Source organism: Alternaria ethzedia, assembly GCF_023757985.1.
Source record: "Alternaria ethzedia strain BMP 0044 chromosome Unknown scaffold_11, whole genome shotgun sequence".
Lineage (NCBI taxonomy): Eukaryota > Fungi > Ascomycota > Dothideomycetes > Pleosporales > Pleosporaceae > Alternaria > Alternaria ethzedia.
Window position 1 is genome coordinate 359,506 of NW_026056204.1, and position 16,892 is coordinate 376,397.

General features: G+C 53.0%; 3 protein-coding genes across 3 annotated transcripts; all 3 read right to left on the minus strand.

Moving 5' to 3' along the window:
• Window positions 1-10,539: 10,539 nt before the first annotated feature.
• J4E87_005370 (uncharacterized protein) lies at window positions 10,540-11,426 on the minus strand (the record flags this gene model as incomplete). The annotated part of the gene is made up of 3 exons (XM_049376983.1): window positions 10,540-10,806; window positions 10,875-11,164; window positions 11,420-11,426. The coding sequence occupies 3 exons, from the start codon at window positions 11,424-11,426 to the stop codon at window positions 10,540-10,542; spliced, it is 564 nt and encodes a 187-aa protein (XP_049233208.1).
• Window positions 11,427-12,294: 868 nt separating this feature from the next.
• J4E87_005371 (uncharacterized protein) lies at window positions 12,295-13,058 on the minus strand (the record flags this gene model as incomplete). The annotated part of the gene is made up of 3 exons (XM_049376984.1): window positions 12,295-12,364; window positions 12,609-12,769; window positions 12,855-13,058. 3 exons carry the CDS (start codon window positions 13,056-13,058, stop codon window positions 12,295-12,297), a joined length of 435 nt encoding a protein of 144 aa, XP_049233209.1.
• A 2,003-nt stretch (window positions 13,059-15,061) lies between these two features.
• On the minus strand, window positions 15,062-16,228 carry J4E87_005372 (uncharacterized protein; the record flags this gene model as incomplete). Its single annotated transcript, XM_049376985.1, has 1 exon — window positions 15,062-16,228. One exon carries the CDS (start codon window positions 16,226-16,228, stop codon window positions 15,062-15,064), a length of 1,167 nt encoding a protein of 388 aa, XP_049233210.1.
• Between the last annotated feature and the right edge of the window lie 664 nt (window positions 16,229-16,892).

Genomic DNA, 16,892 nt, shown 5'->3' on the forward strand with positions numbered 1-16,892 from the left:
AATTGTCAACGTTGGTTGGGCATGCAGTTGACTTGCTGAACGGTATAAGCGAGGATGTTCAGGTGAGAGAGCGACGTCTTGCTTTTGAAATTCTGATGTTGTGATCGCAAGAGCCTTTGTGGATGAGAAAAGGTTATGTCAAGGTAAGTTGAAGGCATATATATATATATACCCACAAGTCTCAGCGACGCTTGGTATAAGCGGTAACGGCGCGGACTGTGGTGTCTCGAAGCCTGGGTGAGCGACAACACGTGAGCATAAGCTCATGTACATGTCCTACCCCGCGCTTCAAACCCTTGGTGACGTGGGAATCCGGGTGGCAAACTGGCGGTAAAGGCCGATAGTCGGCGTCGATGAGCGGACTACAATCAGAAAGTCTTATTGTATTGTCTGTCTCGCCGTGGATATACGTTGCCTATTGTGGCGGCTGCGGGCCATCAGTATTCACTGAGCCCACGTTGCGGGTCCTGTGCTAATGGTGTGTAGTTCCAGAATGTTGAGTCCCAAAGAAGCCTTTTTTAAATCCCATCTCTTTTAGTATTGTTCGCAAGAAAAGCCTGACTAGCAATGTACTTGCTTAGCTCCATCATGTTGTGGACAAGGTGCCTGAACAAGTTGACTGAACCAGAGTGCAATGGCTGGTTGCAATGGCTTGTGACATATGTTCAAGAGAAGGGGTAGGAAACCTTATGGTGGATCGAAGGCCCAGGTGTAGACAGAAGAACGCGTGGAAGTGGAAATATAACGAACCCACAATGTAAAGAAGATGACATACCCGGACTTAGACTTGACAGAGTAAGAGAACCTCTCACATCAGTGAACCTTACCTTTCGCTCGGCAAGCAGAAGAAACCTACTGCTAGGTCATCCAGATACCAAGTGCAAACCGAATGGCAAGATATTGAACGGGGGACATCAGCCCAAGCCTAATGGGAAGGGCAGGATGGGTATCGATGCTAGGCTCCGTAGCCAAGGGTTTGATGTTGTTGAATATCCGGAAAAGGTCCAAAGATGATGGGTGCGCGCGATAGAAGCTTTTACATACTGCCGGCTGGGTTTACCAGTTGGTATTGTTTCCGAACTGGAAGGCGAGAGCTCTGTGAGGGAAGATGTACATGAGCCTTGCCAGATACTTGAACTTTGGACCTGATGATCGCAATATCTACGACTCGCGCTGGCATGCTAGATAGACGCCTTTGTGGGTTTGTACAGCTGTCTGAAACTCTGCTCGACTTCCTAGGCAGTCGATAGCCACCCCGAAGCACGGGTTTATGAATGGGAAGGAAGGCCTTCAAGATTGGTGCGGAGTCCAAAGGTGTGGTGATGCTCAAACGGTAGGCGCAGTTTTGGCGTCGATGTAGCCTACACGAAAGCCTTGATAGCCTATTGCGGAAGCATACTGCTGATTGTTTTCTCGAAGTTGTACCGTCATTACGCAGGCAGAGTGTGAGCTCGAGCAACAGAGTCGAGCGTAACGATTGAGAGTCGGCAGAGGAGAGGTGAGCAGCCAGGTCGTGTTTCTGCAAAGCGGTGTGGTCGCTGCAGCGCTGTAGGTCATTAGTGTGCGATGTTTGTCTGCGTGCTTGATGTCGAATCGACAACGGGCCTCATCGAGGGCCAGACAGCAAAGGATACCCTGACGGAGATCAAGCGGAGGTGCATAGCCCGTTACGACTTAGAGCTGCCATCGCGCCTGTTGGGAAATTCAGACGCGGTTGTGGAAGTGGCTCGTCGCGCCGGCGATGACTATGCATGGCGATGGAGGCAGGCGACGCGCTGTGTCGCTCAGGAGGATATCCAGGGGATCTGAACCGTAATGACGCGTATGAGAAGCTCTTCTGCATTAGTCGTGGCAATGGGAAGGGGGTTCGTGCTTGGCGAAAGTCGCAGAGGAAGTTGAGGCAGGGGTGGTCAGTAAACAAGAGGGGTGTGGAGGGAGTGGGCAGAGGTGCGATTAGAGTTTCTGGCGCTAGGAGGGCCTTCAGCAGGGACGATGCCCCATCGGTTCCTGTCCTTGGCAGAATCTCGTCCACAAGGCAGGCAGGTGCACAACAGTGGAAGGTCAACAGATGGTATATTTTGGGTCTACGAATATAGTGCTGTATCTAATGAACTATCTGCTTGAGTGTTAGCATCTGTCTGCATTGTAGTAGGGCTGAGGTAGGGTTGACTTGCCTGCATCTATCCTATATGGTATGCATTTCCTCCTGAGCGCGATTCCAGATGCGGTACATCCAGTAGCTCTTGCCACGATGAGGAAGCTGCTCCTCCGGACCTTTCTGATGAAGTGCATCCCTCCAGTGCTGTTGTCTTGCAGTCGCTCCACGGCGTGGTGTCTCCGCGGGACTGGCCTCGTTAACTCATGCGCGAATGATTCGGCCCGACTCCCTCTGCTCTGACGTACGAACTCGCATCGATGCAGTAGCTCTGTGCAATACACGTCGACGACGGAGTCGTTACTTGCCAGCTGCTGTGTGCACGGTGCGGCTGTTCTTGCTCTTGAAGTTCGCCATGTCCGCATGGACCTGCATCACCATCGCGCCTCCCTCCTGAATTTCTCGCCTCAGCCCACACACCGACTCGCCACCAACCACCAGCTCCACGAGATCGACTCCACATCGCTACGACGCGTTCGACATACGACATGGAGATGAAGACTCGAGCCTCTGAGATGCACATGTCTTCCGAGTTCGCCCAGTGCCTCAGCCGCTGAGATGGCTCCTCAGCAAGACATCGTCCTACCCGCCGTACGCCCATGACGACGACCCCGACCGCGACTCGCAGCTCGCAGCTTGCCGCTCGCCTATAGTGGCACCTTCAGGAAGGCACATGGTGATATGATACCAGGAAGGGCTGCTTTGGATCGAGCTGGTGTGCTTCAACGCGACGCTGCCCCTCACCCGGCAGTCCGCGTCGTTCTCCCATGCTCAACATGCCTCGAGACAACTTCTCTAGGGAACTTGGTAAAGGCAAAGCAACACTGGCTTGCTTGCGCACTTCACTTCTGTTGCCAGGTTTACAGCTCCATGGACATCGAGTCTCGAACAAGCTTCGGAGGTGTTTCCAAGCGGCGCCCACCTTGCATGCAGCTTGCGTCGGATCACCTACCTACCGCTCGAATGCTCGCGATCCCACCTCGACTGCCTCTATACCTGCGGCCACTCTGTCCGCTCGGTACTCTTGCTGTTCCGGATTTGAGACCTCCGCGGGAGAGACCACTCGCTTGGCCAAGCTCCGACTGAACATCTCCCTCGACGTAGGAAGCTACAACGCCTGCAAGGAGAGGCATGCGGGACAGACAACTACCAGCCACAGGTTACTTGAGTACTCGGGCAGCGTTGTCGGCTTCTACCTTTGGCTGCAATTATCCGCCAACCTTCGTTGGCGGAGCGGTGGTATAGCTCCGACTATGCTGGTCCTTCGGGGTTCGGCCTCGCACTGTAACCTTTACCAAAACTCTAGGTAATATTCGAGCGAGACCTCTCTCCGTCGCTTACCACAAGCGTGTTGGCTGAAGCCATGCTGGCATCGCCAAACCTCCAAGAAATGCCAATCGAGTCCTCTTCCTTGTCTGCACAAGCGTCCTACGGCCTAAGGTTCACGAACTACGATCTCCCTTGCCCATCGATATCGAGTACGCGAGTACTACAACCACATACTTCGGCTGTTTCGCATCGACACAACGTCCATCTCTGTCTCGCAGAAGATCAGGCAAGAGAAGGTAACGGGTACGTTACGGGTTGTGGGCCACAAAAGGAAGTTTGCAGCGGTTGCTCGGTCGGCAAATCGACACACCATTTCGCATCATCTCGTTGTTGTTCGTTCGGTGGAAGCTCGCCGGCATGGTCTCCACAGCTACAGTCTTCGTCATGCGACAGCTATGATGCGTCGCCATGCTGATACCGAGCCCTGCATGGGCGTAGGGACACAGACCGCAAGAGCCTTGCGCATTGTACCGCAGAAACAGTCGACAGAAGAAAGCAGGAGCGGACGGGCAGACGATGCGAAACTTGCATCGAACAGCTTAATCGCTGCTACAACAACGGCTCTTGCGCATGCTCGAGGCACACGAGGATATATCCAGTCTTGCTGCAAATCGAAAGCTGCGCGATCTTTGGTGTTCAGAGCGTCACCTCGCTCACACTCGCATGGAGTAGGCTGGCTTTCCGATAGTACCACTACAAGTCGGCAACAATGCAAGGCCTGCGTCCGATGTTACAGACTGTTGCAAAACGATCAGGCCTTGTGGGGTGTCTCATCCCAGGTAAGACGTGGATGCACTACACTCTGATCTTCAGCGAGCGTACCATCTCCCAGCTGAAGCCACCACTGCGGATCAGAGCATCAGCAACTGCCAGCCATCTCGTCGGCCTTGATCGTGTCTGGACTGATACACGAGCGCGTTCTCGACAGTTGTGACAGCTTGTACCCGAATGTATTGTCCCACATCCTCCCACAAGGTCCATCGACGAAGTCATGCAGAGCCTTGCATAATGTTTGTGGGGTCGACAAGTGCAGGCTAGTCCTTCAACATCAGTCGATCGGGTTAACCCAAAGAGAAACCACCGGGTACGGTATCTGACGCAGTCGGCAATGAGGTGCTGAGATCACGTATCTTGAGTCGTCGCTCGACAGTACTGGTTTCCTTTCACCTGTCTGGCCCCCATGGTCTTGGGCTGGCAAGGTGCTCCAGCCGTCGGCAGACTTCCTTGGGATTTACACTCACCAATGCTTTGGCAATGCCGACCAGTCGTCCAATCAGTATTAGGTTCAATGGAGCAGATGCATGAGTCTAGCGAACGCAACGACCTTCTGCCCTCAACACGCTATGTTTCCGTCGCGACAGCGGGCTTGATACGCCGTTCCCCTGGGTACATCGGCAAGTCTGTCATGGTGGCATGGCAAACAAGTCACCTGCGACCTCGTACTTTGAGAAGAAGTCAAATAGTAAAACGTACGAGCAGGTCTGATGCCTCCATGTATCGACAGTCTGAGGTCTTGTTCCAAGCTCTTATGGTCATGACTCCAATGTCGAAGTCCGCAAACTAGCGTTACGGCGCCCAACCGCAGAAGAGTTGTCCAGCCGAAGTCAGATTCGCCAGCGAGATATCCGTCCAGGTCTTCATTTGGCGCCACTAGTCATGGCATTGATACTGTGGTCGCCACGTCCCGGGCCGGTATGTCAAGCTCCAGGACCGACAATCTCGTTTCCCAGTGTGTCCGCTCAGTAGCTGAGCACTCGTATCGCGAGAGATATCGTTGGTTGAAGCTGTTGGCGCAGGCTTCTCAGCGCCGATGTTCGCGGTGGCCGAGAGGCCTACGCAGCAGGAGAGCCATAGTCAGGAGACTTCCGCTTGCGTCACTACGTTATGTTTGTGCGGTGTTCGCGTCGTTGGTCGCGGCGACTCGCGGGCCTAGATCGATTGCGACAAAGCTGTCTTGCATCGTGGCGCGCGTTTGGTGTACGATATTGCCGGCTTGTGGGATGTATCTATCCGATGGTAGAGGGACCGCCCAATCTTCGCGTGTGCAGGGCTTCACCCCCGCCCTTGAGCTTGTCCGGTGATGAAGAAGGATCGAGTGCCGCGGCGGCTTCCTGTGGGCTCCAGAACCACTGCAAGCAGTCTGGTGGTTCCGGTGCCGTGATGCTTTGCCGGGAGATCGCTTTCTGCCATGTGTCTCGTGGTGCTGCATGGATCTGGGATGCGTTCTTCGTGCGCCTAACGGGGCGATGCAGCCTGTCGGTGTTGCTTCCATGCCTCCGTATCGGCGTGGTAAAGCAGGGCGCCGAAGTAGCGCTGGTGATCGAATGTTCCAAGGACGAGCAAGTCGAGAACGACCATTGCTGCGGCGGAGCCGATCGCAGCGGTGTTGAAGACTTCGCGGACAGACGGCGTTGGGAGTTTTGGACATCGATAAGATCTGCGATCAAGTCAGCCCGACAGGAAACGACTCGCCTTCCTCTCATCGTCACGTCTTCTGTATCAGACGCCTCTGCATTGACGACACTGCTATCGCGTCGTCGCGGTGGGAGGTGTTGGGGTGGCGGAGGTGATGGAGTGCGGACACCACGGGGGTCAACAAGACTCGCACTTTGCAGACGTGAGAACCATCATGCGAGCGGCGCAACAACAAAAGCCGCACGTAGAGCCTCCATCGTATCGGGTCTCTTAACGGGACGTCACAAGGATGGCGATGCAGGGGCTTCAAGACCACTCTTACAGTTTGTGCGCTTGCCGTGCACCTGCGCTGCGCATGCAAACATGAGGCTGCGTCTATACACCCCAATCAGCGTGATGAGATGGAGTGTTGTACTTGTTCTGTGCTCCTCAGACATAGGCACGGAGTGTACTGGTGTCTCGCCGCGGAACAAACGTTGGAGATTTCTGATCGCGGCAAGTCGGTGCAGCTCCCTACATGGCATGCTTCCCATGTATTCGCATTGAGCTGCAGCTCAGATGGACAGCTCAAACTCAAGACGGAGATGCCTTGAGACTTGTTGTGGACGGAATTCAGGTCGAATTGCAAGACGTGGAGGCCGCCATTGATGGCTTGCCCGTAGCCGGGCCTGTAAACGAGTCAACTCGCGACGATGGACGCACAAGGTCAAGACAGCCATGAGAAGGTGGAAATGAAGGAGCTGCTCGTCGACGGCTCCTCCATTGGTCACGCAAGGTGCTTGGTTGTGATCCCGTCGCCGCCGTGCCTGCCCCACACCCCCGCGATGCCAATCAGACGATCCCGCCAATCTCCTTCGCCAAACATACCGAAAGTAAGTTGTTGTCGTCATATATACAAAGACTTTCTGGATATTTCCATCAAAAGGTCCCAGGTGTCGGGTTCCTGGTAGTAGTGGCTGCCAGGCGCCTTGCATTGGTTAGAGGATCGGACCACTGTTCATCACTTGAATGAATAGTTGGCTAACAACACCCAGGTTCGATTTACCGCCGTGTCTTGTTACCATTGAGTAGCATGTAATTCCTGGCTTTTTTTTGCCTTTGCTTTTGCACCCACACACCATACATCATCGAATCAACCCATATCTGGTCAACTGTTCACAGCGCAAAATCAGATGCTTTCGCATCTCTTTTTGCATCTTCAAGCATGCCTTGTAGGGTATGACTTGGTAGATGTGGCATACAGATGGTCTAGCAGGTAACATGTATGCGCTATCTTTCAGCTTATCATAACGCCTACTGGTCTTGAAGCCACTTTGGATGCGCATGCTTGCTTGTCCGCCATTCTAGAAGGAAGCGAAGTTAGAGAAGCTGGCATCTGTTGTAAATGTTACATGGCTGGTCGACAGCGGACTTCAGAGCATCTCCGCATGTGAGGCATCATCGCGGGCTCCTTGCAAGAGCCTCAAGTTCCAGACTGGAGTCAGCATCTAAAAGCAACCGGCAGCATGTCGATTTTCTTTCAGATTTTCTGACTGCGCAAACAAGATCATATCCATCGGAGGAGCTTGAAGGACCAACCTTGTCTGATTGCAACGTCGCAACGCTGCACCGCTGTAACTGGACATGATCTAGATACCAAGGCCCCTATTCATCGGTCTTGGTGCGGACTTTGGCGGTTATGAAGATGCCACACGATGTGGGCTTGTCAGGGGTTGCTTGAAGGTAGCGCAAGTCTGCTGTTCGCTGAGTGGCACTCATCTCCAGAATCGCGATGAGGTGCATATCGCGGACATGATCTACAACAACGAATGTCCTGCAACAGTTCGCTATTGAACGATGTGAGGAGATGGCCAAAGATGCCAGCAAACCTTCGGCATTTGAGCAGCGGACATACGGGCTGCTGAACAATCTGCGGCTTTGATGCATTGGTGTCGAGCGGCACGCGCATCGAAATGCATCTCAATTTACGCTCTTCGACACGGGGATTCCTTATTGGCCTTCTTTGCATCGTCTCATGTTTCCATGAAGAGGATGTCCGTTGCGCAACGGCGTCTCCCAGCGGAATATGTGAGGATCAGTTACTTCAGGGGCTGGCTCGACAAGAAGCCCTAATGAACCTGGTTTGATGGGTCACGCATCACGGAGCGTCTCTTTCAAGTCCGCCATCGATCCGCCATCATCACGGAACAGCGTCACGAAGTATAACTGACTGTGCTTCAAATCAACGCCCTTTGGCTTTTTGCCTTAGCATACATCATTCCAAAAATATGTCCTTCATCCGGATCGACTCGAAAGCTCTTCGACGGGTCATCTTCGCTCCCTCGTTGGATCGACTTTCGCTATATTCAGGGGTGAGAGAGTCTCTCACCTTGGAGGACCACATATCGTATTTCTCTCGCCCCATAAAGAGATCAATCTTTAACAGAATCCTGCTGCTGCGATCGGCATTTTGTAGAACACACCAGAGCTCACCTCGATCCCACCCTTACTCTGTCGTCTTCTGCTCGGATGTAGCCAAGACTGACTCGCTCGGAAACACGACTCCAACACCTGTGCTCCAGGTATTACCTCGCCAGGTATGCAAGATGGGTCTATGCTATCCACTTTCGATATTCACGCCTTGATGCATCGCATTTGGCTGTTAGCCTGCCGCTACCAAGATGTACCGGGTCAAGAGAAGGCATAGCTCATCACGTATCAAGATTTCGAAGCTTACGACTGCGGACATGGGCTCGAGCATTATCGAAGCTACGCTCAAGAGTCAAAGACTATCAACAACGGTATCACATATTTCTAATGAGTAATGCGCGACGTCACGGACTCGAGGCGAGGTAAGCAACAACGGGATGCTGCTGCGTGTGGCCAACTTCACCCATGACCCGTCTCAACTTGTTCCGGGTACCACCGCAAACGTGCATCGAACGCAATCACGACTGTTGAGCGTACTTGCACTACGTGATGGCAGTTGCGTCTCTCCATGCCGATGCGCAATGCTGAACGACTGCATGCCGTGGGTGCAGGCTTGGGTGCAGGCGTGGGTGCAGACGTGGATGTGCGAACATCCGCTGCCACACATGAGCGACGTCAGACCGGACCGTCATGCAACGCAAACACCATGCTTTAAAAGAATCTTCAATGCTTCAGGAGATATGCGCCTTCGAGGCTACCGATCCTACCAGGCTCGACGTTCATGTCATGGCTGGTTGTGTACATAGCCTGAGATGTCACACACACTCCAGGACGTGCAACTCAGGCTACAGGGGCGAGCTCAACGCGACGAGCAGCAGCTCACGTCTAAGCGGAGCTTCGTCTCACTGGCAGACCCCTGCCTCCTCGCCGCCGTGGACGATGTGAAGCAGTCTCTGCACTCGCCGCCGCTGCCCCGCTACGCGTAATCCCCGCACAGGCACGCGCCCCTTCGCGCCTCGAAAATCAACAAAGGCCACCATAGCAACCTCGAAGTCCTTTGGCTATATAATTGCTCTAATCTTGCCAATATCTCGTACGGCGTTGGGATGGTGACCCAACGTCGTACCCTGGCCGATGAGGCCTTGACAGAAAACAAGTTACTAACTTGTGTATCACCAGGTTCGAAAATAGGTGGTGGAGTTCCCGCGGTTGAAAGTCCGTAATTTTTGCTCTTTTTTGTTATCTTTTTTACCGCGAAAGCTTCAGCAGAGCGTAGTGCGACTAGAAGATAGTACAGCCCTATCTTTTCTCTAATTCCTATTCCACTACTAAGGTAAGATGTAATATCTATCTAGAGGCAGGTGCAACCTTTTGTGCTTGTGTAGAGCTCCTCTTATATGCTTTCCTCGAGAGGCGAGGCGGGTTGGTTCAGCACGCGCGCTCTTCCAAGTCTTCGCTTCTGCAGCGGGAGCAGCAGCAGCAACTTCGTTTGCGAAGGACGTGTACTTGCACTCTGCTCTTTTGCGACTAGAGATTAGACTTAGGAGAGACGCAGCTAGCTACGTCGCTTCAAGGTAAGCTGCTTTGACAGCAACTCTGCACTTGTCGGCGTAGACATGACATGCCAGCTGGAGGACTCGAGCGCGGATGGCTCAGGCCAGGACGCGACAGCGGGTTAATCTCCTCCAAGCGCAGCATTGACATAATTGCTATATGCTCGCTTCGAGAAGTACTACTGCAATTCTATAGCCGCGATCTATGGAGTATCACGCAAGATGACAGCGATACGCACTGCCTGATCGACTTCAAAAGCGCCAAACCGCACCTTGTCGCTGTGATAATCGCCTTGAGGGCCTCGAGGACACCTGGCGGCATGCGCAGCACAAAGATGTAGACATCACGTAGGCCTCACGATCCAGCATGCTGCTGACATGCGACAAACTTCCATGGTGTGGATACTGCTGCATAGCTGCGAAGGTAGGTATGGGCTCCCTTTCTATTCATGTATCTTTCCTGCCTCATCTATCCATGTCCAATACGGTCTTGCGCCGCGACGCCATTGTCTAGGTACTAAGAGCTATCCATTACGCCGTGTATCACCCCGTTTATGCCCAGGTCTAGTATGGAGCGAGCTATCGGGCACGAGGGTACTGCTAATGGTGCCAGTATGGGCTGTCGCGTCAATCCCCCTTGAGTCTTCCGCCCCTACATCAAGCCAAGGCCAATGGGAGCTACAGCTCGTTCGCGAACAACGATGATCCGGCCATGCGAGTGTCCATGTAGTTCTGGACACTTGTAGCGGAGTCCACCTCCGGGTCGAGGAGTACGAAGCGCTCGCCCCGATCTGAGGTGTTGCCGTTGTAGAGGTAGTCGACCCGCGTTGGCGCCATGCGGAGCTTTCGTTGAATTAGCTTGCGGAGGCGGGTCAAACATAGGAGAATGTTGATCTCGAGTTCGAGAATCTCGTCGCGGTCCGCGGCGCTCTTGTCGAAAACTTCCTGTTGCAGAGGATTGGTTAGCCACGATTTTCTAGGCTGGGCGGATGTGCCTTCGAATCCCGACTTACTTGAAGATTTAAGGCAGTACGAGCATGAAGCCTCTGTCTTCGCCGATCTCCCCAGGCCTGGTAGTGGGCGGCGCGCTCTCCCCAGTACTTGGCCTTGCTGTCGAGAGCTACGACCTCGCGCTGTATACCTTCGCAGATGACCATCTTCGCCACCTCATCTCTGCGTGTATCGGCCAAGTACCTCCTTGTCGCCTCCTCCGACCTCTTCATCTCTGGCGCTGGCATGCCTAGCTCGAATGTACGAGTATCGGCTTCGTGTCCGGTCGCGGGGTGCTTGTGGGGATGGCGGTCTGTAGGGCAACAAAAGGTGTCAGTCGCGGGTCGAAAAGCACGCTTTCGCTCGCGCAAAAAGACTTACTATGGAGTTCGGAGAGATATCCTCAACAAGATTCTGAAGTCTTGGTCAAATCGGAACGTGGTGGTGCAGGTGTGTGGCGGGGTAGCGAGAGGGAGTTGCGTCTTGATAGAGGCTTCGTCAATACGACCCGACGCTATGACATTTTGACCGTACTTGTCAAACCCTCACACATCCGTTACAGAGGTACTTTGCATCTGCGACGGGTCGCACGACGAGGAGAAGATGCAAAGGGCCTGCGAAAGTCTCTTTCCAATTTGTAGGTCATTACACCCTGCACAGCTACCATTGGACTTCAGACGGCTGTTCACCTTCGGACAAGGCGCAAATGAACCCCTGCATGGAGCACGCATCTCTTTTGTGACTGAACCTACAGCTATGCGCCTGAAGCCGCTTCTGTTTTAGCAACGACAGCCTCACATTGCGAAATCATGATTTACGCCCGGCTGCGACTCTTCATCTTCTCATCATGTTCTCTTTGTTTTCCTCCTTTGTTCGATCTTCCACGTCGTTTTACTTCCCAAGCCGACGACTTCCTCGTCCTTTCTCACATCTTCTCGCGTCGTTGGGGAAAGGCGTCTCATGGACGAAGAATGCGAAATCCTGGCGAACATAGACGCGCACATACAGGCTTACAGAGCTTTTGTTGCAATGTGAAAGCGGTATAATGTTAAATGTTTTCAGGGGCCACGGGCGATAGGAAGGAGGATATAAATGGCCGTTTGACGTCTTATAGATTTGAACACCAACAGAAATATCGTCACTGCTTTATAGCGTATGTAAACATGTCAAGGTGATGCTGATTGCAATGAGTCTACCTATCTAGTTCTACACTCTTCTTCCAACTCAACAGTCTTGCACCGTTACTCATTTCATATGCACAATGCTTATTACAACCTCGTCCAACAACTTTGATACCCATCACTACAAGCACTAAAGCAGCTCACTCCTCCTTCCGGTACTCACCCGTCGTCTCTGGATATGGCGCCTGTGACCCCTCGACCGACTCACACAAGACGAAGCTACAGTCAACCGAAGTTGCCCAGCGTTATAGCCCAATGGTGTCTACGACCGCCACTCCTCGTCCGCGAAGAGCGAAGACCCGCCCATGTTCTCGTCCATGTAGTGTCGAACGCTAGTAGTGGAATCTAGCTCGTGATTGAGCAGCAGGTATCGATTACCTAACAAGACGTTAGTGAGAACAGGACATTGTTGAGTGCGCCATCCCAGACGCTGCTTCAAGCGCTTCCGTATATTGAGGCTGTAGCGCGCTGTTGCCGATTTCCCAATCTATATTTCTGACATGTACGAACGAAGAAATGACGTACTACTCATACATTAGCGAGATGTCTTGAATGTATTAGTAGTGCAAAACTGACCCGATTCCAGCATGCTTACCGCAGTCGACATATCCATCCTCAGTAGGAGGCATACCGAGCTGTTCTTGAAGCTTCTTGCGGGCCGCGGTGATGACGACGAGCTTTTTGATCTGCTTTTCTAGGTCGTAGTGTTTGCCGACCGCATGCGCTGACCATTGTTCCTGCAAACGCGCATTAGCGAACTGCCGATTCGAGATCATGGGTACCTGAGAGGAAAGATGGGCGCTCGTTGCTCAAAGTACCTACAAGCGAGACTTGAGCCTCCTGCCTACGGATGCCATTTCGAACTGATTGGAAGAAATCTCGCTCTTGCCGATAGTGGAGGGCCTTGTTGTTGTAGGTCACGGCCTCGCGCTGAAGGTCGTCGCAGAGACGCATCTTCGCGTGCTCTTGGCGCTGCTTGTCTTGCCAGAGCTTGCGGATACGTTCTTCGGTATTGGTTGAGGACATCGCGGTGAATCTTCGTCGACTTGGCGGTGGAGTAGTTAGTGAGGTCGAGGGACTACAGAATGGTCAGTAACATGATCGCAGGAGATTGAACCTTGCAGGAATTACCTTGATAGACTTGTGGTCGTTCTGACGAAGCTCGTGAACAATAAGTTGAATCGACTGGGGGCGGTGCTTTCTCTTTCTAGAAGTTAATCGAGGAGCAAGGAAAGATTAGGAACCTAGTTCGATCGGATTCGTCTGAACCTTTCACTGTTCACAGGCGCTGGAATGTTAGTCACTGCGCGAAGGCACCTACTTGTGAAACTGAAAGTTGCGGTCTTATCAGCGAGGTCTTGAGCGGATGCTTCGCGGCACAAGAGACGTTCCATAACGCAAGCACGACGGAGTAGAAACTCTTGAGCCGATGGTACCGCGTTGAAAATCTTGTATATTTTATGAGTGCTTTGCGCAATAAGTCGAGTAGGCGCGGTCTACTAAGATGATTTGCAAGTGAAAGAAACAGACCTAGGTAGTCATTCCCCAGCCTACCTTGATATCACATTGTCGCGCCGACGACAGCATGACATTTTGACATGAACAGTGAATTTGGTGCAAGACATTTCGAGAAATTGTTGTAGGAGAACGCGTGCATATACCCTGAAGTGTGGACGAACATTGCGGGATGGTAGTCGGGAAGCTTCCTGCGGTGAGTCACCGTAGCTTTGCTGGACGCCGCATGCCTGCCACACCGACAGCGGCAATGCCATGCAATACTGAAGTCTCTCGCATTTCCACTGAGGTTAGAATAAGGATCCAGCTAAACATGGGCAGCAGGGCCGAATGCGCCAGTTGTCATGCGTGCCGATCCGTGGTAACTCTCGGCTCGTCGGGGGGATGGTGCGGGCGACACTAAGCCTGTTTCTCCACTAGCCCTCCTGCCATTGGGTGTCTTCGCACACATGCCACAGCGACCCTCTTTAACCTCTCAACCCTAATTCCTCTGCGCTGCGACCGACCGAAAGCGCCAATTACTAAAGCAGCTCTATGAGACCGTTCGTGCCCCGTCGCCGTGATGTTCATCGCACCCGTGCCCTCCTCCATCACCGCCTAGGACTTCCCAACGAACTCGTCCTCGACATTCTGGACAAGGCTCGTTACTGGGTCGAGCACGTCCATGAAAATGACAGGACTCTTGTGATTCTGGACGAAGAGTTCTCCGAAAACTTCTCCGCCGCGTCTCCATTAATGAGGATAATCTTTGACAAGCCCGAAACCACGCATCACAAAACGCCCAGACTCAAAGAGCTAGAGTTTCTGATTGTCAGTCACGACCAGGGCTGGACAACAGAGGGTACAACTGGCACATACAACACCTCTTCATGGTTTGAGGTCTCTATCGTGCGCCCGCAGTTTCCGACCAGCGATATGGACGATGAAACCGTCGCTGAAAACTTCGAGGACAACATGTACCCCCAAAGCAACATCCACAGCGTCATAGACAGCATATGCGGTGACCTGGGCTTCAGCAATGTACCACGCTCGCCATCGACTACGGAGCCACAGAGGTTACACTGCGACGAGATGCGGGCTATGACGTTTCTACATGATGACCCGTCACGCCCGATGGGTATTGAAGGTCAACACGCTTGGTATCTGCAAGGCAATGAGGTCGCAAGAGCCACGTCTGTCTTTGATGGCGATTTCATTCGGAGATATCGTGTTGTCTGGGGATGTAGAGAAAATCCAACATGGGAAGGCAACGAAGGCTCTGGACGTGGCGAGAACTTCATTGACTCTCTACAACATGGCGATTGGATATGCGTATGGGCAAGAGCGAAGGTGAGCTGGTCTGCTTCAGTGTTATTTGCATTGACTAATATAAGAATCAGAGAAGAGGATGGGAAAATCACGTCCATGGCATACGTGTCACCACGCGCTACACCGTATAGCCAGTATCAAACACGCTCATAGAGTGTGCTTTGATACATCTTCATCTACGCAACTACCCGCGTACTGTAATCTCCTCAGTAACAGAGGTCACTGTGTTCGGTGCCACATGCATCGAAACGTTTGTCCGCTTGTAGCTTGACGTCTTCCGACATACCCTCATCGGAGGCATCAACCCCATGCGACAACATACCCTCTTGTTCTCCAGAAGCGACAAAATCACCAGTAGCATCATTGATGTCAACTGGTCCTCCGCGGACCTTGGCTCGAGCTTTTGCGATGTGCTCAGCCTTCGCACGATCCCGTTCGTCAGCTGCCGCTTTCAGATCCGCTTTGAAGGCACGAGCAGCGGCCGCCTTTTTCTCAAGTGCGGCTTGCTTGGCCGCCTCAATCTGGGCCTTCCGTTCCTTGCGGGCTTCGGCTCCACCCTTGGCTGCTTCGACCCGCTTTTCTTCGGCCCGTTCAAGCTCGGCGGCGCGCGCGCCTACACGAGAGGACGGTGCAGGTGTCGGCGATGCATCAAAACGGGGTTTTCGGGCAGCAACATCTGATTTGATCGATGACGATATGCGTGCAGGAGCAATTGACTTTGTGGGCGCACATGGTATCTTCAGACGATGTTTCTTCGCGACTGGCGTTGCGGGCATCTCTGTTGTGCGCCTCGGTGTTGAAGGCTTTGCTGGCAGCTCTTCATGCTCTCGCTCACGAGAGTTCAGCTCACCCACGTATTCGTAAGTGGCGGTGGCACATCGAGCCTTCATCACAGGATCGGCTGCGTTCTCGAGCTCGGCTTCTTCCCAGATCTCCACCAGGCTCTTGAGCTCGTCTACACTCAGACGTGCCTCAGCCTCACGACGTTTCTCGCGCAGCACTCGCCAGTATTTGACTTGCTCACGTACCCGAGCGTGCATCGAGTTCTTCCGCTCCTCTATCGTAGGCGCTGTTGTGCAGTCCTCCAGTGTAGAGTGAGGATAATGGTGAAAGGCAGAGGCTTCGTTAATAACCTCGTCATCCTTCCTTGTAAGCTCAGCGTCGTAGACAGCTTTCTGGCTCTGGTCGTCTAAGACATTAAACGCCTCATGAATTTCATCAAGCACAGCAGCACGCGCGACGCCCTCAGCACCGGCCATCTCCGGGAGCTCATCAAAGTACTTCAGCACCAGAGCTTTGTACGCTGCACTTATGACTTCCGGTGTTGCGTTCGGGGCCAGCCCAAGTGTTGCATAATGTGTTCGAGTCTTCATATCGGGATTGGTCTCCTAGTATATTCTATTGGTATAGGCGTCCGGTGCCCATGCCGTGTACCTGGAAGTACTGATTTATATCCCTACTCCGCGGAGTGTGTAGACATTGTGTATCGACGACTCACTCTACACAACGTTACGATCACTACTGACATGCCCATTACATGTCTCAGACATACAGCAAGACAAGAGTTATTTGAAGAGGAGTAAAGGTTGCGTTCACAAAACAATCGGTCACGATGCATGGACGAGACAGCACAAAGTGGGTTTTGGGAAAATGGACTTTGCCCAGTGCCTCCGGCTCAGCATTGCCGCGAGCTCACTGCAACCCATGGACGCCTCATGCAGATACTGCCCCACCCAAGCGCGGGTCTTCGCGATTACGAACATGCGAGCAAAACACGGGACACTGCGCGCTGGTATTTCGACGCTGTCCGGCGGCGCAATTTAGGTAAAAGCGTGGAGGACGTTGACAATCGTATGAGAAATATGGCGCAATCCGACGCGATCGCCATTTCCCATGGCTGCCAAAAAGGCAACTGTGGCAGTGGGGTGCGCTGCCCATAAGCGCATGCCGGTGGGCATTTGTGTGATTCTCATAGGGTGGCACACCATCGCGCCTGCAGGGAGCGAACGTCAACCCTCAACCCCCTCAAAAGCCCAG